The following is a 25,390-nucleotide window of genomic DNA, read 5'->3' on the forward strand; positions in this document are numbered from 1 at the left end:
GTTTTAGTGGCGCTTTTACTAAAAATGCCGTTAAAGAACATGACCTTTAGCGGCGTTTTTGGGAAAAGCATCGCTAAAGGTCATGTACTTTAGTGGCGTTTGTAGGGAAAGCGTCACTAAAGGTCATGTTCTTTAACGGCGTTTGTGGGAAAAGTGCCACTAAAGGTCATGTTCTATTGCGTTTTTCCACATAAACGACGCAAAATTTAATGGCGTTTATTGCGGCGCTTATTAAAACACCCAAATTGTTTTAAGCGTCGCTATAGGGCCAAAAAATACCGATAAAAACCTGTTTTGCTGTGGTGATTGCCAGAAACAACTTTTGTCGCTATAGAAGAAACACAAAGAAAACATTTAAACAAAAAAAAGAGACTAAGGCTCAGATATCTTAATGAGAAACATACAAAGAACTCAAGTGAACAAGAACACAATCCATAGTGATTGGAAAGATTTAATATTATTTTATAAAACTGAATACCAAGACATGGTATTTAAACACAATTTGTTACTTGATAACTAATTATATCAACCTTAACTACCCAGCTCTAATTGCTAACTGCTATAACAGTTTTTATTCATTAACATAAACGAATGTTATACGAACAGTTTATCAAATATTCTATTCATTTACGCCCCTATTTTTAGGGTGAAATTTTAACTTAAAATTCTATAACACGCTATCGAAAAGAAAATTTCACTAACCTAGGAAAAAAAAGTCAAGAAGCGGTCAACATTTTGTTTTCCTTCAAATGAAAATTTCATACTAATTAATTTATTTGAAAATACTTGTGATCAATATATCATTCAACAATGTTCCCCACTTAATAAAGCCTGAAAAGGCTCATTCGCTGCATATATATATATATTTATATACCATCAATCAACCATTGACAACTCAGTCCTTAGGACGCAATACTCCAAAGACTCTAGTTCAACTATGAACATCTCTACTTCTACGTACACTAAACATTAGATCACATCCACAACGTGATGACAAATAAAAAATATTATACTTGACCCATGTGAAAAAATAAATGTAAATATGCATTAAATATTTAAATGAATTTTCTTAGAGTCAACGTGTTCTTATGAGAATGGTTTTTTTTTTAAATAACCTTAGGATATAGTTTTTCTAAATAAATGATTAATGTTTTAATATATTATATAAATTGTTTAAAAAAACAAAAAGAAACTTGTCCATGGAATCCAAGAAAGATATTTAATTTTCATACAAGAATATATATTGTCGGAAAACAATGTATGGGTTAGTACTTAGTAGTTGAAATTTGGACAAAAATAAAGATAAATATGAAAATATATTTGCATTGACTGATATGTCCTGGTGATGCCCACTATGAATCCAAGCATGCAACTCAGTCATCAAGCATTACTAATACTAATCCAATTAAATATAGGCATCCGTTTCCAATAAAAAGTCTCTCGTCTAATCATCAGTCATCGTCATATATGATTTACTCCTCCGCAGAAAAAAAAAATCCTGTAAGGATAATATACATATATATATGATGAGTTAGAAAATAGCCAAAAAGAGAATAATAGCGATCAACCATTTGAGGGTCTGCTTCCCTTATCTCCATATATATTGTATCAAACAAAGTGCCAGCTTTTACACCCCCGAATGATATGGTAAAGATTTCATGCTGCACTGCCCAGGTGCCTGCTTGGTATAAGAGCCTCCCATTTCTTGTAGTTCTTTTCTCTTTCCACGTGCCTATATGGTGTAATTATTGTTATAAACTAATATAGTTATACTTTGAGTTCGTTACTTTTAAAATCCTTACGGACCGAAATTTATTTCTTTCCTTATGCGTCCAATCATATTGTTTTTGCAATCTGATAATAACTCTATTCAAAAAATAGATTAGGCTATGTCATTTTCCCACTATTTCGAGTTGAGTTGAAGTGAAGATAGCAAAAATCCATCCCACCCCACCACTCTGTTGCCATTCTAGTTCTTCGTTTAGGATGCCGAAAATAATTAAATGGGCTTAAAGAAAGTTTAACCTTATCCTACGCTGATTTTGAAATGTTGATTAGGATTATATTACACTTATTTTGACTATTAAAGGTCTAATGAAATTGGAGGAAATATATTAATACAAACTTTTCGGAAAGTACTGTGTTTAGATCAACACTAGTTATAAAATTAATGGGAGACGAGAAAGAGGAGATGGGTTTTAGCATATGAGGTGACACATCAGTTTTCAATAAAGATAACAATGATATAAGAAAATTAACTAATTCAACCAACAACATGAATCATTCCAATATTATTATATAGTAATAAGATAAGGATTCTGTGCCTTTAACACATTGTAATTCTATAAACTTTCATTCCCTTTACATACTTTTTTTAAATCCTTATCTGCTGTATATATATACATCCCTAGCTAGTTGAAAGATATGCTTGTTTGGTGCTAAGATTAGGACCTATCAATGCTCATCATCAACCCATTTGTATATATTCTCCATATATATGGATGTATAGTTTATGTACAATGGGGTGACCATGAAAGAAAAGCACCCATCAGACCAAAAAGAAAGAACAAGTAAATAAATGAAGGTCTTTTTCATGGGATAAATGACTTAATATAATATTCTAAATTAAGGTTAATAATAATAGTTATTTTGGATCTAGATATATTCGATTAAATGTTAAGTAAAATTAAAATCTTAAATACAGTTCTCTCAATATTGTTTTCTTCATCTTTATGATGCTTAGTAGTAGTTATCAAGACAAAGTGAATTAGAAATCATATTTTGGCAAACAACTGTAAAGACAGAGAGTTAGAAATTAATTTTTTCGTTTGTTTGTGTTATTTTAGGTTTACATTGATTTCAATTAGAGGTGATAATGAGTCAAGTTGGGCCTCAATAGAATTTTAGGCCTGTTTTCTAGATTTGAGTTTAACTCTAAAGATGGCTTAAAATTTTACTCAAGCCCAGTCTAGATAAAAATACTAAAACTTGAGCTCAACTTGACCCAGACCTTCCGTATTAAATTTTTATTATATTATTATTTTTATATAAAATATATATATAAAAATAGAATACAATATACTAAAAACATTAAAATAAATGTTTCCAACAAATTAAAGATTTTATTTATACTTAAATAACACTAAGATAGGTGCAACTTAGCAAACAAATACCTCTAAAATAGTAGCAAATTTGATAATAAAATAAAATTTATACAATATTCAAACAACAACAACAAAATAGTAGCAATATGATAGCAAAATGACACCAAAATAGTGACAAAACAACAACAAAAAGCAGCAGTTTTTTTTTTTTGCAAATTCGAGCTAGACCAACCCAAGCCTGGGCCAAAAAAACTTACCTGAGGCATGGCCCATTTAGGGTTTAGGGCTCGTTTTTTTTTTCCAAATTCATTTTTCAAGTTTATATTTTTGTTAAAACCCTTCCACTTTTCAGGCAGACCTTATCGACTCATGATAGGTCTATTTCCAATTGTACATATTAATATTTATGTTTTTGTATGATTTTAACTTACAATATTTATGTTATCCATATATATAAATATAAGATAAATACATGCAATCTTTCTCTCAAATCTTATCAAATAATATATATTATGGTGAGATTGTTGGGTGTTGAAACCTCCATTTTTAAAGTTGGTATCTCCCACAGATAAAATTTAATTTTAGGTTACAATATACGTTATGTATATGTCATTCTTATCACATACACACAAGTTTCTCTTTTATCAGTTAAAAAAATATCCCCATTAAATGTGATCACAGCAGCTCTTTTAGGATTTGTAATATGACGATGAATATGATAAACCACTTCTTTATATTTGGGTTTCGACTTTAATTTATTGAAAGGGAGATGAAGTAACCATGTCATTTCGGTTTAACCTTATTAATTAATTTGTAACTAACCTAAGTTATATGGCATATGCATACCATCAATTTTTAAATCTAATGCAAATATATATATTTTATAAAAATACGAATATAATAATTAATAAATCCTTTTTTTTCTCCATAATAATTGAAAAGTCAATCCAATTTACTTTAATTTATTTAAATTTAGGTTTTATACTTTACTGAAATAGGAAAGTTACTCCATCTTTTGTTTAACAAGAAACTTTGGGCTGTTGAAATGTTGAATTTTGCTAATTCGATATAGGGTTAGTTTAGCATTACTTTTGAGAAGTGTTTTTAAAATATGCTTTCGAAAAGTGATTTTGATAAGTACTTTTGAAAAGTTTGGTTTAAGATTTAAATGTTTAGCATTGCTATCAAAATGTGCTTTTGAGAAATAAATTGTCCATTTTAGACATGGTGTTATAAAGTAACAAATAATCATTTAAATATTTTTCAAATTAGTTAATATTATGATATTTTAATAATAATATAGAAAATAATTTATTATAAGTTGTTAATATTTTAATATATGAAAAATAAATTTTAAATATTTTTTAAGCAATTAACCAAGGAAAAGTACCATATATTGGAGGGGTGAAAACGTAATTAAGCTGTCAAAAGTGCTTTTGGAAAAAAAAAAGTTAAAAATTTTAACTCCTCCAGTGCTTTTGAAAAGCCAAAAATTTTCTTCAAAAATTACTTATTTAACATTCTTTTTGCTTCAAAAATGCTTCTAAAAAGCACTACTAAATACAACCATAATTTGCTAAATTGTTGGTTTCTAAATCAGCGATTTAAATGCAAAATTTAACAATATTACGCAATTAGACTGACTTTTCAAATTTCATAAAGCGTAAAAAGATTATGATAAAATATCAAGTATTAACTTCTTAATTTTCGAAAAGTATGGATCGGATTACTAAAAAAAGATTAAAAATCACTTTGGCATAAATCCAAATTCAAGTTAAATAATAAAATAAATTTTAGTTAAATTTAATTATAAAATATTATATTAATATAAATATTTTTTTTGAAGAAACATAAATTTTTTAAATATTTTATAATATATTAATGGGTAAACTGTTAAAATAGTCATTTTTGTTTACCTCATGTTACATTTTAGTCACTTATGTTTGAAATGTTACGCTTTAGTCACTTACGTTATCGCTTTGTAACATTTTAATCACTGAGTCATTAATTGTCGTTAACGGTGTAGCGGTAAGCGAACGTGACACGTTAAATCATCATTTCAAACAAAAATTTTAGGTAATTTAGACAATTGATCCCCATAGTTTTTCATTTTGAGCAATTTAATTGTTTTTCTTTTATGTTCTATAACTTCCTCTCTTTTTTCCCATTCTCTTCTGCTTCTCCCTCTGTTTTTCTTCCTTTATCCATTTCTTTTAATATAATTTTTTTATGTTTTCCATTTGTTAAAACTAATCCCTATATTTTTTTATTTTTTGAACAATTTAATTTTTTCGTGTAAGGCAAATTTGTGGATTAGTTTTAACAAATGGAAAACATAGAAAAACTATGTTAAAAGAAATAAAGAAGGGAGGAAAACAAAGGGAGAAGCAGAAGAGAATGTAAAATAAAGAAAAAAAAAGGAAAGTTAAAAGAAAATAAAAGAAAAAAATTAAATTACTCAAAATGAAAAAAATATAGGGACCAATTCTAGAATTTAACCTAAAATTTTCGTTTTAAATGATGAGTTAACGTGCCACGTCAGCTTATTGCTGCACTGTTAATGGCAATTAATAGTTCAGTGACTAAAATGATACAACACGATAACGTAAGTGATTAAAACGTAATATTTTAAATATAAATAACTAAAATGTAACCAGAAGCAAACAAAAATAACTACTTTGATAGTTTAGTTTGAAAATGAACTGTCCACTAAATAAAACTATTTAGACTCAAATATGAAATATGAGAACTTTTGGGCCAAGGCACAATTGGGCCCAAATGTTGGGTGGGCTTCACGCTTGGGTGATTGAATCCTATAAAATTCAAATACCCGCAAGTTGAATCAACCCAAGAAACAATTTTCCTTCCATTTAAACATGTGAATTGAGTGGATGTGGGTTGGTTTTTCACCCATTTAACTTAAATCAATTCTATTTAGATTTTCAAATTAACGTTACTTCAAGTTCAAATTGCTCACATTCAGGTTCAAATCATACAAGAGTGAAGCTTTGGTTTGGGAGTTAGGTCATTGGTGGTTTTTATCATTTCAGGCTACGGTTATTTAGGTTCAGTCATTTCTAGTCTTTGGTTAATTCAAGTTTAAATCATTTGGGTTGTTTCGGGTTTCAAATCCTGGATTTCCTTGAGTTAAGTAATTATAAGTTTAAATCATGGTTTTAGGGTCCATTGTTTCTGGTTTAGGCAATTTGAAGTTCTTGGGTGGGCTTCATGCTTGGGTTACTGTACCCTATAAAGTTCAAACAGATGATAGGCCCCGTTTTCAAATTACCCATAACTTATCGGGCTTTACATTTTAATCAACACAGAAAAAAATTTTCCATCCATCAAAAAACCAGACAAAATCTCAACAATTACATTTTGTTGCTGGAAATGGATCTATGATCCTTCTTTTAGCTCTATCCTCCGACTGCACAACGTAATCGGAAAACTTGATAATCGATAGGAAAAGACAAGAAAAGAAAATGGTGACAGGGGGGCTTGCTCCGGGGCTGTCGCGTAAACTGAAGAAGGTATTGGAATGCCGGACTGATACCCCCGAAGTTTTGGCTTCTCTCAATACGCTCTCCACTTTCTACACCGAAAACACTCCCCAGGCGCGTCGCAATCTCAGATCCACCATTGAGAAGCGCTCTCTCCAAATCAACCTTGATTTCCTCCGTGCTTCCCAGGCTGCTCAACTCGCTTTAGATCGAGTCGAGGACGAGGTCAATTCCCTCGCCGACTGCTGCGATAAGTATGCTCATCCCTTTTCTCTTCATTTTTGGTCTGCGAATTCCCTTTTCCTACATTTACATGCATTTTGTGCCATATCTTCGACTCTTTTTTTATATATAATTAAAGAAAGATCCAATCGAATCTGATAGGATTGCGAAGGCGTTGAGCAGTTGCAGTGCTAGCACCGGTGATATTATCAATACAACCGAGAGGTTGAACCAGGAACTTGAAGTTACCACTCAGAAGCAGCAGATAGTCTCCTACTTCCTTCGAGATTATCAGCTTTCTCCTCAAGAGGTTTACTTTTAATCCTGCAATTTTCTTTTCTAGCTTAATTACTTATTGGCTCCCGTTTTTGAATTCATTATGCTCGTTTCCTCCACTTGTAGATTAGTGCATTGAGAGATGAAGAGCTGAACGAAAATTTCTTCAAGGCACTTTCTCACGTTCAAGAAATTCATGCCAATTGCAAAATACTTCTCAGGACCCATCATCAGGTTAATAACATATTTCCTGATCTGCATATGAACTTTTAACTGTATGTCTACGATTGTCAATCAGCCATCGACATCTTTAGATTTAAGAAAAAAATATAAATTTTCTCTCATACTCGTTGTTAGTTGCTTGTACTTCCATTTTCATTATTAATATTTTGTTAACACAATCACTAACATGAGAATCCATCACAGCGTGCTGGGTTGGAGCTGATGGATATGATGGCTATGTACCAAGAAGGAGCTTATGAGCGACTATGCAGGTTAAGCATATATAGAATGATAAAACATTTATTCAAAGATGGAATTTAAGTAATGCACTATGATATGTATCTAGAGTTTGGAGTTTAGGAACGTGCTAAAAGTAAAATCTCATGTGAGATTGATGTATTGTTAATTACTGTCCTCCCTCTTCCTGTCTTTACTATCACGCTTTTATTTCTGCCAGAAGTGTGAATATAACCTTGCTACATTCATTAGATTTATTGGCTTTTGGTGGCTGTTGGATGGGTTGTGTGTGCAGACTCTACTTGACCAAACATAGGAGATACAGGGGATTTTCCCAAATGTTGGATTTGTTGGTTGACATGTCTTGTCCCTTTCTTGCAGGTGGGTTCAGGCAGAATGTAGGAAACTGGGTGATACTGATAATCCAGAAGTTGGTGACCTTTTGAAAACAGCTGTGCGCTGCCTCAAGGAAAGGCCTGTCCTTTTCAAGTATTGTGCAGAAGAGGTGACTTCATTGAGTCAAAAAGTTTATGTTCATAACTCCACTCCTTGTGGTTCTTCTTGTTGCATGTTATTTAGTTTTTCTGCGGCTAATCACAGGTAGCAAATATGAGACATAATGCATTATTTAGAAGATTTATAAGTGCTCTTACACGAGGAGGACCGGGTGGGATGCCAAGACCAATAGAAGTGCATGCTCATGATCCCTTACGTTATGTTGGAGACATGCTAGGATGGTTACATCAGGTTTGGAAAAAATAGCCTTCTATATGGTTTTTGCATCAATTCTCCATATGGTTATATTTATATTCAGTAATCATTTAATTTCATTTACTGTGTTAATTTTGCTTTTCTACTCTCCTTGTAGGCCTTGGCATCAGAACGTGAGCTTGTGCTTGCTTTACTTGATCCCGACGCATTGATAGAAACTGGATCAGCTGCAAACCCATTCAACAAGAATGTGGAGAATGATTTTGGAAAGATTGAAGCAGACTTGACATTTGTTCTGGATAGAATTTTTGAAGGAGTTTGCCGTCCTTTTAAAGTGAGAGTTGAGCAAGTTTTACAGTCACAACCTAGTCTTATAATCTCTTATAAACTTAGTAACACTCTAGAGTTCTACAGCTACACTGTGAGTGGACTCTGTCTCTTCTCTGGTTGTATATGGTGTGCTTGTCACCTGTTGCTAACAATTATCTGTTTGCTTACAGATATCAGATCTACTGGGGAGAGAGACATCTCTCTGCAATACGCTTTGGGCACTCAAAGATGCTGCTCAGAAAACATTCTTTGAAATTCTGAAAAGCCGCGGGGAAAAGCTTTTACGATATCCTCCCCTTGTTGCTGTTGATCTTTCACCTGCACCAGCTGTAAGGGAAGGAGTCTCTGTGCTGCTCGAGATAATTGGCACATATAACAGCATGATGGTTCCTGCTTCAGGGAAAAAGCCACCTTTTGATCCGGTTATATCTGCTTTACTTGATCCAATTATTCAGGTGTGTCATGTTTGATGTTATATGTTGAATTGATTTATTATGATGATCTTTTCCTGGTTGTATGGTGTGGAATTTATGCATATTCCCTATTTTCTCAAATGTGTAGTAGTTGTAAGTGATCCTTACAATTTTTAGGATAGTTAACACCCATTCAGATCACTATTCACAGCATTGGAATTTGTATGTCAGAACTTTAGTGCCGTGCTGAAATCAGGACAAATATAGTCTCTCCTTTCTGGTTTACGTAAAGTAGATTAACTTGCTGTCTTTGATGGAATGCAGATGTGTGAGCAAGCAGCAGAGGCACACAAATCAAAGGGAGCTGGCCACTCATCAAGAAGAAGTCGAATGAGTTCCGACTCGGGCCAGCTTAGTAAATCTGCAGTTGATGCAATTTTGTCAAATAACAACTCTGCTACCTTCTCTCAGGTTAATAAAGTAATAAGATCTGTTTGATCTTGTGTTTATTAGATGCCATACATCTTACTTGCATGGTTCTGGGCTTAAGCTTTCTTTTCTTGTTTTTATTTATTATAACTTGAATTTATGCAGAATACTGAAGCTCCATCCAAGATCTTCCTTATCAACTGCTTGTGTGCTATTCAACAACCATTACTCGGACATGAGGTTGCAGCTGAATATGCAAAGAAACTTGGCACTACGATTGATAATCATGTAAATGTTCTCGTGGAAAAAGAAGTTGACACAATTCTTAGAAGATGTGATTTATCAACGAAGATGCATCACTTCCATAATTGGTTTAACAAGGATACAACAGCTGGGACGCCATTGGCTGAGTTAGAAGACACAACTCCAGCTTCTCTTTCAGAGTGTTTGAAGGCCTTTTTCGGATTTATTTTGGGAAGTGACAGTTCGCTGCCTGAGTTTGAACAAATGCAAGTTCCAAAGTTGCGTTCTGATGCGTGTATACAGGTAGCTAAGTCATTAGCAGACACTTATGAGCTTATTTACAATGCAATCATGGATCCCAAAAACAAATACCCAGATCCCAAATCACTGGCAAGGCATCCTCCAGATCAAATAAGAACCATTTTGGGAATATGAGGCTGTAGACCATATTTGCTTTTAAAATGTTTGTAAAGAAACAGAGTCATGCTTTGGAGTAGTGGAAACTTTTGTTGGCTTTTTATTCTTCAGTAATAGTTAGAGGATTTATTTTCCAAATACACAAATAACTATTTTTGTATCATTGACAATGTATCTTCTTTGATTATGGCTGCATATGTGTCGATGACAGGCTTATGCTTCTGGTTGTTCGTTTGTGTGAATTGGTATATAATAGATTTATGTGAATTTTTATGTTTCTCAATTTCAAGTTGAGGTGAATTAGTAGTTGTAGTTAGATATTTGGACATGTCAACAATAAGTAAAACACAATCCCTTTGAGTTCATACATACTCATTAAGGCATTATAAACTCAAATTTGGAATGTTGTGAACACATTGTAATATCTACATACAACTCAACATGATGTTGGGATTTAAAGGGTAAACTACACCCAATGTTACTAAACATTAGTAACGTTTTTATTATTTAATTTCAAAAAATTACAAAATAATCATTGAATTATTCGAAAGTTTTCATTTTAGAAGTTGAATTATTCGAAAGGTTTCATTTAAGTCAATGAACTGTTAAATTTTTTTAAAAGACTGGCTAGCCAGCTCCAAACAATAATTTAACGATCCATATGGTGGATCAATACCCATCTACAAGTAAAAGAACATTTCTTATTTTCAAATTGATCCTATAGTTAGTGTCGGAGATCGGTGCAAATAGAGAATACAATAGTGATTTTATTAGTCCACTGAGTTAAATAAAACTTTTTTGATAACTTAATAATTTAATCACATGGAAGATAATAATATGATAGGATATCATACCATAAGAATACCCTTACCTATCTTTTTTAGAATGAAAAAATAAGGTTAGAAGAATCTTGGAATTTAACTAAATCTAATGTGAAAGTTGGAGTGAATGGAAGGATGTTACTGTGAAAGGGAAAGGTGTAAATGGTGTTTCCATCTTCCATTTGGGGTTATAGATTTATGTCCTATACTGTACTCTCTTCGCCACAATAATTTCTCATAAATTCATGATAATTACATAATTAAAAGAGACTCTTTTTTATTTTCCCTTCACTTTGGTGAGTTTTGATTGGATCTGAAATGCTTAGATTGGAAGGAAGACCCACTAATTTGTATGTTCTTTTTACAGCTTCAAAAGAAAGACTGAGACCCATTTAAATTTATTATTAGCATTTAACAGCAGTTCTAACTCTAAGTTTCCTTCTTTTTTTTTTTTCTTTTTTTTGAATAAGCCGGAAAATAAAAATACAAAAATGCTAAAACGAAAAGGCACACATCGACATAAATTATAAACCCAGCCGCAGGCCAGCTTAGCTTTGTTTTCAGAGCACCTTGATTTTGGATTCAAACACGCCTTTTTCTTTTATTACCTTATTATATGAATCAAATCCACCAATATATTGCTTGAGGTTGTCTGTTATTATCAATCTCTCTATTAACCCAAATCCATCTAAATTTCTCCTTTATATGCCCCCTTCTTATTGTAATTCTTTGCAGTGTGACAAGGAACAAGGAAGATGGCGGCAGGAATGAATGCAGGAGCACCGGAGAGAGAGGCACGGAGAGCCCATGCCTCCATGGCGTTGGTTCAACTCATCAATGGAGGGTATCATGTAATTACCAAAGTAGCCCTCAATGTTGGTGTCAACCAGCTTGTCTTCTGCGTCTTCCGTGATCTTCTTGCCCTCTCTCTTCTTGCCCCCCTCGGCTATGTTCGTGAAAAGTATGACCCTTTTCCTTTTTTTCTGGGTTTGACTCTGATTCTTCTCTTCTTTGCTATCATTCCAAATAAATTTGTATTCTTAGATCGGATCCTTTGGTCTTGTCTCTAATGAATTTGAGATTTGGATGTGCTGTTTTAAGTTACATTCACCGATATGTTGTCATTAAGATGATCTACATTGGTATCCATAGCTAAAATTGATTGCCTTTGTTGCCTTGCTCATTGACTTGATAATCGATAGGAAAAGACAAGAAAAGAAAATGGTGACAGGGGGGCTTGCTCCGGGGCTGTCGCGTAAACTGAAGAAGGTATTGGAATGCCGGACTGATACCCCCGAAGTTTTGGCTTCTCTCAATACGCTCTCCACTTTCTACACCGAAAACACTCCCCAGGCGCGTCGCAATCTCAGATCCACCATTGAGAAGCGCTCTCTCCAAATCAACCTTGATTTCCTCCGTGCTTCCCAGGCTGCTCAACTCGCTTTAGATCGAGTCGAGGACGAGGTCAATTCCCTCGCCGACTGCTGCGATAAGTATGCTCATCCCTTTTCTCTTCATTTTTGGTCTGCGAATTCCCTTTTCCTACATTTACATGCATTTTGTGCCATATCTTCGACTCTTTTTTTATATATAATTAAAGAAAGATCCAATCGAATCTGATAGGATTGCGAAGGCGTTGAGCAGTTGCAGTGCTAGCACCGGTGATATTATCAATACAACCGAGAGGTTGAACCAGGAACTTGAAGTTACCACTCAGAAGCAGCAGATAGTCTCCTACTTCCTTCGAGATTATCAGCTTTCTCCTCAAGAGGTTTACTTTTAATCCTGCAATTTTCTTTTCTAGCTTAATTACTTATTGGCTCCCGTTTTTGAATTCATTATGCTCGTTTCCTCCACTTGTAGATTAGTGCATTGAGAGATGAAGAGCTGAACGAAAATTTCTTCAAGGCACTTTCTCACGTTCAAGAAATTCATGCCAATTGCAAAATACTTCTCAGGACCCATCATCAGGTTAATAACATATTTCCTGATCTGCATATGAACTTTTAACTGTATGTCTACGATTGTCAATCAGCCATCGACATCTTTAGATTTAAGAAAAAAATATAAATTTTCTCTCATACTCGTTGTTAGTTGCTTGTACTTCCATTTTCATTATTAATATTTTGTTAACACAATCACTAACATGAGAATCCATCACAGCGTGCTGGGTTGGAGCTGATGGATATGATGGCTATGTACCAAGAAGGAGCTTATGAGCGACTATGCAGGTTAAGCATATATAGAATGATAAAACATTTATTCAAAGATGGAATTTAAGTAATGCACTATGATATGTATCTAGAGTTTGGAGTTTAGGAACGTGCTAAAAGTAAAATCTCATGTGAGATTGATGTATTGTTAATTACTGTCCTCCCTCTTCCTGTCTTTACTATCACGCTTTTATTTCTGCCAGAAGTGTGAATATAACCTTGCTACATTCATTAGATTTATTGGCTTTTGGTGGCTGTTGGATGGGTTGTGTGTGCAGACTCTACTTGACCAAACATAGGAGATACAGGGGATTTTCCCAAATGTTGGATTTGTTGGTTGACATGTCTTGTCCCTTTCTTGCAGGTGGGTTCAGGCAGAATGTAGGAAACTGGGTGATACTGATAATCCAGAAGTTGGTGACCTTTTGAAAACAGCTGTGCGCTGCCTCAAGGAAAGGCCTGTCCTTTTCAAGTATTGTGCAGAAGAGGTGACTTCATTGAGTCAAAAAGTTTATGTTCATAACTCCACTCCTTGTGGTTCTTCTTGTTGCATGTTATTTAGTTTTTCTGCGGCTAATCACAGGTAGCAAATATGAGACATAATGCATTATTTAGAAGATTTATAAGTGCTCTTACACGAGGAGGACCGGGTGGGATGCCAAGACCAATAGAAGTGCATGCTCATGATCCCTTACGTTATGTTGGAGACATGCTAGGATGGTTACATCAGGTTTGGAAAAAATAGCCTTCTATATGGTTTTTGCATCAATTCTCCATATGGTTATATTTATATTCAGTAATCATTTAATTTCATTTACTGTGTTAATTTTGCTTTTCTACTCTCCTTGTAGGCCTTGGCATCAGAACGTGAGCTTGTGCTTGCTTTACTTGATCCCGACGCATTGATAGAAACTGGATCAGCTGCAAACCCATTCAACAAGAATGTGGAGAATGATTTTGGAAAGATTGAAGCAGACTTGACATTTGTTCTGGATAGAATTTTTGAAGGAGTTTGCCGTCCTTTTAAAGTGAGAGTTGAGCAAGTTTTACAGTCACAACCTAGTCTTATAATCTCTTATAAACTTAGTAACACTCTAGAGTTCTACAGCTACACTGTGAGTGGACTCTGTCTCTTCTCTGGTTGTATATGGTGTGCTTGTCACCTGTTGCTAACAATTATCTGTTTGCTTACAGATATCAGATCTACTGGGGAGAGAGACATCTCTCTGCAATACGCTTTGGGCACTCAAAGATGCTGCTCAGAAAACATTCTTTGAAATTCTGAAAAGCCGCGGGGAAAAGCTTTTACGATATCCTCCCCTTGTTGCTGTTGATCTTTCACCTGCACCAGCTGTAAGGGAAGGAGTCTCTGTGCTGCTCGAGATAATTGGCACATATAACAGCATGATGGTTCCTGCTTCAGGGAAAAAGCCACCTTTTGATCCGGTTATATCTGCTTTACTTGATCCAATTATTCAGGTGTGTCATGTTTGATGTTATATGTTGAATTGATTTATTATGATGATCTTTTCCTGGTTGTATGGTGTGGAATTTATGCATATTCCCTATTTTCTCAAATGTGTAGTAGTTGTAAGTGATCCTTACAATTTTTAGGATAGTTAACACCCATTCAGATCACTATTCACAGCATTGGAATTTGTATGTCAGAACTTTAGTGCCGTGCTGAAATCAGGACAAATATAGTCTCTCCTTTCTGGTTTACGTAAAGTAGATTAACTTGCTGTCTTTGATGGAATGCAGATGTGTGAGCAAGCAGCAGAGGCACACAAATCAAAGGGAGCTGGCCACTCATCAAGAAGAAGTCGAATGAGTTCCGACTCGGGCCAGCTTAGTAAATCTGCAGTTGATGCAATTTTGTCAAATAACAACTCTGCTACCTTCTCTCAGGTTAATAAAGTAATAAGATCTGTTTGATCTTGTGTTTATTAGATGCCATACATCTTACTTGCATGGTTCTGGGCTTAAGCTTTCTTTTCTTGTTTTTATTTATTATAACTTGAATTTATGCAGAATACTGAAGCTCCATCCAAGATCTTCCTTATCAACTGCTTGTGTGCTATTCAACAACCATTACTCGGACATGAGGTTGCAGCTGAATATGCAAAGAAACTTGGCACTACGATTGATAATCATGTAAATGTTCTCGTGGAAAAAGAAGTTGACACAATTCTTAGAAGATGTGATTTATCAACGAAGATGCATCACTTCCATAATTGGTTTAACAAGGATACAACAGCTGGGACGCCATTGGCTGAGTTAGAAGACACAACTCCAGCTTCTCTTTCAGAGTGTTTGAAGGCCTTTTTCGGATTTATTTTGGGAAGTGACAGTTCGCTGCCTGAGTTTGAACAAATGCAAGTTCCAAAGTTGCGTTCTGATGCGTGTATACAGGTAGCTAAGTCATTAGCAGACACTTATGAGCTTATTTACAATGCAATCATGGATCCCAAAAACAAATACCCAGATCCCAAATCACTGGCAAGGCATCCTCCAGATCAAATAAGAACCATTTTGGGAATATGAGGCTGTAGACCATATTTGCTTTTAAAATGTTTGTAAAGAAACAGAGTCATGCTTTGGAGTAGTGGAAACTTTTGTTGGCTTTTTATTCTTCAGTAATAGTTAGAGGATTTATTTTCCAAATACACAAATAACTATTTTTGTATCATTGACAATGTATCTTCTTTGATTATGGCTGCATATGTGTCGATGACAGGCTTATGCTTCTGGTTGTTCGTTTGTGTGAATTGGTATATAATAGATTTATGTGAATTTTTATGTTTCTCAATTTCAAGTTGAGGTGAATTAGTAGTTGTAGTTAGATATTTGGACATGTCAACAATAAGTAAAACACAATCCCTTTGAGTTCATACATACTCATTAAGGCATTATAAACTCAAATTTGGAATGTTGTGAACACATTGTAATATCTACATACAACTCAACATGATGTTGGGATTTAAAGGGTAAACTACACCCAATGTTACTAAACATTAGTAACGTTTTTATTATTTAATTTCAAAAAATTACAAAATAATCATTGAATTATTCGAAAGTTTTCATTTTAGAAGTTGAATTATTCGAAAGGTTTCATTTAAGTCAATGAACTGTTAAATTTTTTAAAAGACTGGCTAGCCAGCTCCAAACAATAATTTAACGATCCATATGGTGGATCAATACCCATCTACAAGTAAAAGAACATTTCTTATTTTCAAATTGATCCTATAGTTAGTGTCGGAGATCGGTGCAAATAGAGAATACAATAGTGATTTTATTAGTCCACTGAGTTAAATAAAACTTTTTTGATAACTTAATAATTTAATCACATGGAAGATAATAATATGATAGGATATCATACCATAAGAATACCCTTACCTATCTTTTTAGAATGAAAAAATAAGGTTAGAAGAATCTTGGAATTTAACTAAATCTAATGTGAAAGTTGGAGTGAATGGAAGGATGTTACTGTGAAAGGGAAAGGTGTAAATGGTGTTTCCATCTTCCATTTGGGGTTATAGATTTATGTCCTATACTGTACTCTCTTCGCCACAATAATTTCTCATAAATTCATGATAATTACATAATTAAAAGAGACTCTTTTTTATTTTCCCTTCACTTTGGTGAGTTTTGATTGGATCTGAAATGCTTAGATTGGAAGGAAGACCCACTAATTTGTATGTTCTTTTTACAGCTTCAAAAGAAAGACTGAGACCCATTTAAATTTATTATTAGCATTTAACAGCAGTTCTAACTCTAAGTTTCCTTCTTTTTTTTTTTTTCTTTTTTTTGAATAAGCCGGAAAATAAAAATACAAAAATGCTAAAACGAAAAGGCACACATCGACATAAATTATAAACCCAGCCGCAGGCCAGCTTAGCTTTGTTTTCAGAGCACCTTGATTTTGGATTCAAACACGCCTTTTTCTTTTATTACCTTATTATATGAATCAAATCCACCAATATATTGCTTGAGGTTGTCTGTTATTATCAATCTCTCTATTAACCCAAATCCATCTAAATTTCTCCTTTATATGCCCCCTTCTTATTGTAATTCTTTGCAGTGTGACAAGGAACAAGGAAGATGGCGGCAGGAATGAATGCAGGAGCACCGGAGAGAGAGGCACGGAGAGCCCATGCCTCCATGGCGTTGGTTCAACTCATCAATGGAGGGTATCATGTAATTACCAAAGTAGCCCTCAATGTTGGTGTCAACCAGCTTGTCTTCTGCGTCTTCCGTGATCTTCTTGCCCTCTCTCTTCTTGCCCCCTCGGCTATGTTCGTGAAAAGTATGACCCTTTTCCTTTTTTTCTGGGTTTGACTCTGATTCTTCTCTTCTTTGCTATCATTCCAAATAAATTTGTATTCTTAGATCGGATCCTTTGGTCTTGTCTCTAATGAATTTGAGATTTGGATGTGCTGTTTTAAGTTACATTCACCGATATGTTGTCATTAAGATGATCTACATTGGTATCCATAGCTAAAATTGATTGCCTTTGTTGCCTTGCTCATTGACTTGCAATCAATTCCTTTCATTTTTAATTTAATTTTTTGTTTCCTGGATTCTTGAATCCAAAATATAACTTGTGGGGTCTTTTTGTTTCACTTTCCTGCAGAAGGATTCGACCACCTATGACTAAACGCCTCCTTCTCTCCTTCTTCTTTCTTGGGTTAACTGGGTGAGTACTGCGCTCTAAACTGTTCTAATTGATATGATAGTATATTGTCTACATAAACTTTATTGTGCCTAATCAAACTTCCAGCTAGTGAACTTATCTGCTTTTGGTTAATTGGAATAGGATATTTGGCAACCAACTTTTATTTCTCATTGGTCTGAGCTACACAAATCCTACATATGCTGCTGCCATACAACCTTCAATTCCAGTCTTTACCTTTCTCTTGGCTGTAATGATGGGGTAATGTCAACAAATACTTCTTTTTCGAATATTGCTTCATTTCTATATTTCTTATAAACAAATGCATGTATTTTGATGTCTGTTATTTTTTGCCATATTTTTGTATGAAACTCTACATGCAGTACAGAAAGAGTGAATTTGCTCAAAACTGAAGGTCAAGCAAAGGTTGGAGGTACCCTGATATGTGTTTCTGGTGCGATATTAATGGTTCTGTTTCGTGGTCCAGCTTTGATTGGACAGAAAGATGCAGACTTTGCTCTAAATGACATAAGTGCCAGGGGTCAACCAGAACCTTCTGGATGGCTCGTGTCTACTCTTCTGGGATTTGGACTGGAACATTGGCATATTGGAGTTCTATGCTTGATAGGGAACTGTATGTGCATGGCCACTTTCCTAGCTATTCAGGTATGCCATCATAAACCAGATGGTTGATATTTGGACAATTATAACTATTTTTCTTTTTATAACTTCTATTGACTAGTTTTCTTGTAGGATCACCCCCCCCCGGCCCCTCCCTTTTTTCATTATTTATCTTGCAAAATATATCAGAATCTTTTTCCCTTTAAAAGTTGTTCTTTGCTTGTTATATGCCATATCTTATTTGCTGTAGGGAACAAATAGAAGTCTCTGTTTTAGGAAAATAAAAAGAAAACAACCTATGTGGCCATGAATATGACTTGAGGTTTGATATGCCACTCTTGTCCCTGATCTTTTTGATCTGTGACTCATTAGTTTTTTATGATTCCATACCATCAATTTTGATCATATAATTAGATTCATCTTGTCTATAGTTAACATTTCTATGATGCTACTTTCCCCTTAATCATAGGTTTGGCATGGGTTTAGGGTTTATCATTTCAAATGCCTTTAGGTCAATCACAATGCTTTGTGATGCGTGTTTTAATCATATGATGGAGTAACCACCTGGTTCTTGTGTACTGTCTTTGCTTAGGCAACACGATGCATTTATGCAATATCTACCGTTTGCTTTGCTTAGTGGTTCTCACGAGGAGTAACAAAAGTTTGATTCTTATCATTATAATTTGAACTTCACATGTATATTTTCTTGTAATTAGTCTTTTTTATTATATTAAAGGCCCTGTTTTTAACAATTCCAGGCTCCAGTGTTAGCCAAGTATCCTGCAAACATTTCTGTCACAGCATTTTCCTATTTTTTTGGTGCCATATTGATGGTAACAACATCCTTTTTTATGACCAATGAGTCAACAGACTGGAGGTTGACGCGGTCTGAGCTTTTTGCTGTCTTATATGCTGTAAGTTCCTTGTGGACTTTATATTATCTCCATTCTTAAAAGATTTTGCAAGTCATTTTATTGAAAGATTAGCCATCAAAGTTGCGGCATTATCTAAGTTTCAAATGTGTGCTTGTTTTAAAGTCTGTTGGATCAATGCTTGATATGCTAGTTTAATGATCCAGATTGAGGCTAAGTTTTCGAGCATTTTTAGTCATTGTAGTAGGTGAAGTGAAGGAAATGAATTCATGTGACCATCTAATTGAAGAATTGATGTGCTAAGTTGGGTTGATTTGTCTATTAGGAGTTTGAAAAAGAAACTTAATAGATTTAATTGGAATAAGAAATGACAAATGGTAAATACAGCAACTCCCCTGCATTTTTTTAGAGAATACACTTTCTATAGTTTGGTCTACACTTGCCTCCTCTACACACATTTTTAGGAACACAAGTGTAAGATAAGTTCCCGTAGAAGGTGGGTAGACACTTCCCTTGTAATGCCTTATTTCTTGGAGAGAGAAGCAATAAGTGGACATAGATTTCAATAAGAAAAGTGTAAGAAACTGTTGGTAGAAGGGCTAATCTTGGTTTTCTCTAAATGTGTAACATTATGTATGGTTAAACCGATTTATGTTGGGATCCATAATTAGGATTTTAGAAGCTACCTCTCAAGGATGCTGGAAATCCCTTAATAGTCCCAGAAAAAGGGTCTTAAAAGTTAGTTGCTTACAAAATAGGTTAACCGTAAGCCTAAAGCTATGGCAATTTGGGTTTTTTTTCAGGGAATTATTGCATCTGCTCTTAACTATGGACTCCTGACATGGTCGAATAAGATCTTGGGGCCTGCTTTAGTTGCTCTTTATAATCCTCTTCAACCTGCAGCATCAGCATTTCTATCAAGAGTTTTCCTTGGAAGTCCAATTTATTTGGGAAGGTTTTATTTCTCTCTTCTGCTACAAAGTAGAACTTAATATCATCAAGTACAAAAATAGCACTTGCTTTTGCTCACTTATTTTGGGTTTTCTTTTGTTATGATAACAGTGTGCTTGGGGGATTTCTAATAATTGCTGGTCTATATATGGTCACTTGGGCATCCTACAGAGAAAGGCATACAGCTATGGGGATGCTGCCTCATGTCAGTCGGTCTTCTGAACCTCTCGTTCACAAAGATGCATCGATTAACAAGAATCCGTACCAGAGAGGACATATTTTCTTAGGACCTGGTTTATCAGCAAAACCCAGTGATTAACTTTGCAACCGGTTGCAGTGTATAGTTCCCTCGAGCTCTTTTCCCACAGGCACATTTCCTAGGATCAAATGGTGTCACTCGCCATGTTGTAAACTTTGATGGGTAGCTAAAGATAAATTCATTAAATCCATCCTCAAATTGCAATAATTTTAGATTCTTGCTCCTTTATGCTGTCTTAATTTGTTCCAAATACAGATTTTTGAGACCTCAATGATTTATATATACATTCAATGCAATAAATTTAGTATGTTCTTGATTGGCAAGGCAACTTGGTAAACATGCATTATTTTACGTAAATTAAATACAATTAACTAAATGTATATATACTATAAAGAAATTACAATAAAAAAAAGGAATGTATAAATACTAAATAAGGAAAAAATATCAACTTCTACCGAAGATGTATATAATTTACATCTTAAGCTGCTAGTTGCTATCAATAAAGTCTGATTCTCAAACAAGATAACAAAAGGAAAAATACAGATTCGATTCGTACAAGAAATGATTTCACAAAATAATAAGACCTTTGTGTTGTTGTCTTGTAAAGCCTAACTTCTTACAAGATTCAGTTAGAAGTGAAAATTATTCCTGCCTTTCTGAAGCCAAAATGGATGAAACAATTCCAAACTATCCTTTTTCATATCAACAAGAGGCATGCGATTCATACAGTGGCATAAACAGGTCGAATTCTGTTGGGTAAAGGCCTTGCAATAAGTCCATCAGTTACCCAACCTACTGATTCGCTGTCGATTTTAACATGGTTGAATTCTCTTTGCACATACTCGAGAGAGATTTGTAGCCTACCCCCTTGCCTGCAGTCATTGGAGGCACCCCTTGATTCAATTCCTGCATTCCTCTCCAACCAGTACAAATAATTTACCTGGAAAAGTGACTTCAACATATCTTGTGGTGAACAACTTTCTTTAAGCACTACCTGATATACGCCAAAAAATTATGGGAAGAAAGGAAGAATTAGTATTTCCCTTACTATTATCATATTCATTCCTAGTAGGCTTAGCCTACAGCACTACACCATCATTGAGACCGTCCAATTTTTATGGCAAAGTATTCAAGACATTTAAGACCAAATTGTGTTTAGGAACTTGTAAGGGTGAGAAATAAGAAGATTGCTGCAGGAAAGTGAAAAGGAACCAAGCTAAGTCTTTCAAGAACAACTAAAGAACATTGCCTTTATGTATGTGAGAGAGAATGAACGAATGGAGGCTAAAAGCCAGAACAGTTACTTACGCAGAATTTTCCTTCTTGTTCAGTCAGTATGTAACCTTCATCTTTATACAGATTGAATAGTGCCAGTACATCCTCCTTGTTGCTGACAATATCACTGAGTTTTGATCCCAATTGCAGCCGAAGCTCAATTTCGGAAGCAGCCTGCTTTGCTTCTGAAGATAGTACAACTGATCGTTCCTGAAAATGGAAAAATTCATGATAGTCTCTCAGATTTTATACCGACCACTAACGTCTTAGATGTTATTTTCTAATAGTCTGTTTCTTTCGTAAAAGATATTAGAAACTCCGGAATGGTGCATTGACCATATTACTACAGGGTAGACTTTAAAAGCTGAATTGGCAAGAGGTCTATGAATCGCTTCCATGCTTGTCTGAATACAACAATCAAGCACTAGAAGTCTTGAGCCATGGTAAAAGTTCATTTTCTAGAGAGCTACGGTTATAAAGGAAACCCTTCACTGCAGTTTTCTTTTAATTGAACAAGAAAATTAGCCGAAGCACAAAGAAGAGTTTTTGGAAGTTTTAACCTTCTTAATCTTTTAGGTGATCAGAGTATCTAATAATTCCAAAAGCAGGATATGGATTCAATAGAACAAAGAACCAACCTAAAAATTCTATCTCGAAGACCAACTTAAGTATTGACCCTAATCAATCAATCCAGACTTTTATACTGTCAATTAGTAACTATCTTCTGAGAGAGCCTAGCGAGAAACAGTAACCTACTCTGTTTGCAGACAGTAAATTCAGGAATGGTATAGCTGGAAAAAGTGGTTCCTCAGCATTGACCTCTTTGATTGAAGGTGCCTGGCCACTCAACAGATATTCACTGAAAACCAAACCTGTTAAAACATTGAAGGAATAAGCTTTCCATTATTAAATGAACTAGAACTCTCATTTAACAACAAATGGTAGCAACAATACATTACTTGCACGATAGGGATTTAAAGTCCTCAGTTGAATAGACTGATATGATTTCAGATTGCAGTACATATGGATCCAAGTGACCACACCAAATGAAGCAAGGGCAAAAGATGTAGATGAGCCGATACAGTTAGCCAAAGCTATACCAAGCCCTATTCCAATCGACTTGCTTATCATTCCCTGAGCTTCACCTTTCGCAATTACCTAAAATAACTAATTAACTTAGTAAAGACATATTATAGGCAATGCCAAAGCCAAAGTCACAAATATCATTAGCTGGAATGCCACTATCACCCAGAATCCAAATTGATTAAAGGAAGACACTTTTGGGGGATTATTCCATAAAAAAATTACCTCAGCAAAGTTCCTTTGAGCAGCAAAACCGGCATAGAAACAACTTCTAGTAGCAGCCTGGAATTGATTAGTGCCAGCTCTCAGCAACCAAACACCATTTTATTGATCAACAAGAGAGATAATGGCAACACGTACAACACTATACTTATTTGTAGTACCATGGAAACAAAAAATAACTTCAATACCTGGATGAGGGTAGCTGCTGATCTTCCAGCTCCAGCAATAGCACCAATAAGAACAAATAGATGGGGAAAAGAAGGGGTCAAGATTTCCAACCCAAAGGCAGCATTTTCAAGGAGATCAGCAAACAACCTCCATCCTTTAGGATTTACATCAAAATGTCTTCCATATTTAGACAACATGATTTTACTCAAATACCCAATTCCATCCTTTAACACCCAATTGATAGCAGCAGCTGTTGGAATAGCTCCTTTCCCCAATCCAACAGCATAAAGCAATGCCTGAATAGTAATAGCAAACAAAAGTTGAGCACCAAATGTTCTATAAAATTCCTAAGTCAGAAAATGAGAGCAAGCAATTAAGACTTAAAAATTACTTGTGTGGCAAGAACGCCGCTGACTTGGCTAGCAACGCCCTGCACACCTCTCCATAGAGAGTAATCAAGATAATCACTGGTAACACTGTCGGGGAAACCTTCAGGGAGCAACAACCGCATCACAAGGTCTCTGCATTGACCCCAAAGAGTTGAGAGGGACAACAATTTGGTTAAATTCGAAATCCCATTAGAAACAACAAATGCATCATCTGAGAAATCAGGAATAAGCTTAGTCCACTTGCTCCCTCTCACTTCCCAAACGACGTCATCCTCCTCTGTTTCCCCATTGGTTCTGGCGAGGGCGGAAGATAATTGGGAATGGGAGGAACAAGCAAGGAGTGAAGAAAGAAACAAAAGAAAAGGATAAGAATGAGAAGATGAAGATGAAGAATCGTCGTTCCACCGCCAAGAATCGGACCCAAAAGGTCCATCATCGTTGTTGTTGTTGTTGCCACCGTCACATCCGCCACCAACAGAGAGAACAGGGAAGGACCCAGAGTTCGCAGTAAGAGTAGTGATAATTGGCTTAGAAGACGGGTTGATGGGTGAGAGGCAAAAGAGAAAAGGGGTGGTAAGCGAACAGCTTGAGGGAGAAGATGATGAAGGGAAGGGTGAAGAAAGGAACAAAGGCCTGCAACTGGAAGCGCAGGCCATCACTGTCGCTCCTCGTTTATTTCACTAACATTAACATATATAAAAATCGGCGTTTTTTACTGTGAAGGTTTATGTCTCTGAAATTGAACAACCAACGTAGTTTCCATTTGGAGGAGAGCGTGTGAGAGACAGCCCAGGGCTTTAGAGCCTCAGAGCATAAGGAGGGTTTTTGCGGTGGCTCTCTTAATGGGGTAGCGACTTTTTTATTTCAAAAAAGAAGTGCATCATCCATTTTCAACCCCCTTTGACCTCCAAGCATAAACGTGTAGGCTGCCTAAGTTAGTAATAGTATCGACCTTACCGCTTTATATTGGGAGTATCAATACTTTCCAGGGTTTTGAACAAAAAATGTCTCTGCCTAAATTATCAACTTTTAATTATTGTACACTAACATCATCCATTATCATCATTTGTGTCAAGCTGGAATTTCATTTTATTACCACCACTTCATTTTAATTTTCTTTTCTTTTTTCTTTCCTTTCTTTATTTTCTCTCTCTTCTCCCTTACCACCTTATTCCCTTCTCATTTGCCTATTTAAGTTCTCTTAAAATCAACCTCCTATCACCTAGAATCAGAATTCGTTTGAACTCTAATCTTTCTCCCATTCAACATTTAATCTTTATTGTTGGATCGAACCTAATTTTCTTATATATACTTCTCCTCATCGATAACTTCCTTCTGACAGATGGGATCAGCGAGAGATCATCATCGAAGCCCTAAAAATCCAAAACTTGAAATAGGAAGTCTTCATTCTCTCTCTCTCGCTCTCTCTCTCTCTTTTTGCTTTCTTCTCTTTGTTTCTCCAATCCTTAAAACAGTTATTAAAACTTCATTTAGAATATTAAAATTTTGTATCGCATGGATATAAAATAATATTGATCGAAATAAATGTGGTTAAACTAATTGATTCTAGTTTAAGCCGAAAAATGGTACGTACCGAGACTTCATCAAGCAGGAGGAGATGCCATAAATCAAACTTTTGGTTATGGGGTTGTAGAATTGCAAGTTTTAAAATGTATTCCCTTGTTGGTTTCACATCTACTATTAATTCAGCTCCCAGCAAGTAATAAAATGTGAGATTTG

General features: G+C 35.0%; 3 protein-coding genes across 11 annotated transcripts; 2 read left to right on the plus strand and 1 right to left on the minus strand.

Moving 5' to 3' along the window:
• Window positions 1-6,391: 6,391 nt before the first annotated feature.
• LOC121219865 (conserved oligomeric Golgi complex subunit 6) lies at window positions 6,392-10,326 on the plus strand. Of its 2 annotated transcripts, none has more exons than XM_041098424.1 (10): window positions 6,392-6,858; window positions 6,989-7,136; window positions 7,229-7,336; window positions 7,529-7,596; window positions 7,943-8,066; window positions 8,162-8,308; window positions 8,430-8,693; window positions 8,773-9,057; window positions 9,340-9,486; window positions 9,610-10,326. In XM_041098424.1, exons 1-10 carry the CDS (start codon window positions 6,587-6,589, stop codon window positions 10,120-10,122), a joined length of 2,076 nt encoding a protein of 691 aa, XP_040954358.1. In that variant the 5' UTR covers window positions 6,392-6,586; the 3' UTR covers window positions 10,123-10,326. The 2 variants fall into 2 exon arrangements, with proteins under 2 accessions (XP_040954358.1, XP_040954357.1); XM_041098423.1 differs by having other exon boundaries at window positions 6,430-6,858; window positions 9,340-9,495.
• An 896-nt stretch (window positions 10,327-11,222) lies between these two features.
• Window positions 11,223-20,836, plus strand: LOC107900682 (conserved oligomeric Golgi complex subunit 6). 7 transcript variants are annotated; one of them, XM_041098418.1, is made up of 12 exons: window positions 11,223-11,275; window positions 11,661-11,886; window positions 12,128-12,418; window positions 12,549-12,696; window positions 12,789-12,896; window positions 13,089-13,156; window positions 13,503-13,626; window positions 13,722-13,868; window positions 13,990-14,253; window positions 14,333-14,617; window positions 14,900-15,055; window positions 15,170-15,886. In XM_041098418.1, exons 2-12 carry the CDS (start codon window positions 11,681-11,683, stop codon window positions 15,680-15,682), a joined length of 2,310 nt encoding a protein of 769 aa, XP_040954352.1. In that variant the 5' UTR covers window positions 11,223-11,275; window positions 11,661-11,680; the 3' UTR covers window positions 15,683-15,886. The 7 variants fall into 7 exon arrangements, with proteins under 7 accessions (XP_040954352.1, XP_040954351.1, XP_040954353.1 ...); XM_041098417.1 differs by lacking the exon at window positions 11,223-11,275 and adding an exon at window positions 11,352-11,572; XM_041098419.1 differs by lacking the exon at window positions 11,223-11,275 and adding an exon at window positions 11,352-11,572 and having other exon boundaries at window positions 14,900-15,046.
• A 101-nt stretch (window positions 20,837-20,937) lies between these two features.
• On the minus strand, window positions 20,938-25,380 carry LOC107900681 (protein root UVB sensitive 1, chloroplastic). 2 transcript variants are annotated; one of them, XM_016826363.2, is made up of 8 exons: window positions 25,245-25,380; window positions 23,653-23,782; window positions 23,282-23,557; window positions 23,097-23,153; window positions 22,748-22,946; window positions 22,545-22,660; window positions 21,822-21,998; window positions 20,938-21,507 (listed from the first exon to the last, which is right to left on the minus strand). In XM_016826363.2, the coding sequence occupies exons 1-8, from the start codon at window positions 25,253-25,255 to the stop codon at window positions 21,235-21,237; spliced, it is 1,239 nt and encodes a 412-aa protein (XP_016681852.1). In that variant the 5' UTR covers window positions 25,256-25,380; the 3' UTR covers window positions 20,938-21,234. The 2 variants fall into 2 exon arrangements, with proteins under 2 accessions (XP_016681852.1, XP_016681851.2); XM_016826362.2 differs by lacking the exon at window positions 25,245-25,380 and having other exon boundaries at window positions 23,653-24,984.
• Window positions 25,381-25,390: the final 10 nt, after the last annotated feature.

This window comes from Gossypium hirsutum, chromosome D08 (genome assembly GCF_007990345.1).
Source record: "Gossypium hirsutum isolate 1008001.06 chromosome D08, Gossypium_hirsutum_v2.1, whole genome shotgun sequence".
NCBI lineage: Eukaryota > Viridiplantae > Streptophyta > Magnoliopsida > Malvales > Malvaceae > Gossypium > Gossypium hirsutum.

Bases quoted from the DNA above. Each gene is read 5' to 3' on its own strand.
- LOC107900681 (XM_016826362.2), bottom strand. From the start codon at position 24,306: ATGGCCTGCGCTTCCAGTTGCAGGCCTTTGTTCCTTTCTTCACCCTTC. The intron at 23,154-23,281 runs GTATTGAAGTTA...AATCAATTCCAG, and splicing joins CAGCAGCTACCCTCATCCAG to GCTGCTACTAGAAGTTGTTT. The intron at 21,999-22,544 runs GTAGGTTACTGT...TTCCATTTTCAG, and splicing joins ATTTACTGTCTGCAAACAGA to GAACGATCAGTTGTACTATC.
- LOC107900682 (XM_041098418.1), top strand. From the start codon at position 11,681: ATGGCGGCAGGAATGAATGCAGGAGCACCGGAGAGAGAGGCACGGAGA. The intron at 14,254-14,332 runs GTGAGTGGACTC...GTTTGCTTACAG, and splicing joins TAGAGTTCTACAGCTACACT to ATATCAGATCTACTGGGGAG. The intron at 15,056-15,169 runs GTAATAAGATCT...GAATTTATGCAG, and splicing joins CCTTCTCTCAGGTTAATAAA to AATACTGAAGCTCCATCCAA.
- LOC121219865 (XM_041098423.1), top strand. From the start codon at position 6,587: ATGGTGACAGGGGGGCTTGCTCCGGGGCTGTCGCGTAAACTGAAGAAG. The intron at 8,067-8,161 runs GTGACTTCATTG...GGCTAATCACAG, and splicing joins TCAAGTATTGTGCAGAAGAG to GTAGCAAATATGAGACATAA. The intron at 9,496-9,609 runs GTAATAAGATCT...GAATTTATGCAG, and splicing joins CCTTCTCTCAGGTTAATAAA to AATACTGAAGCTCCATCCAA.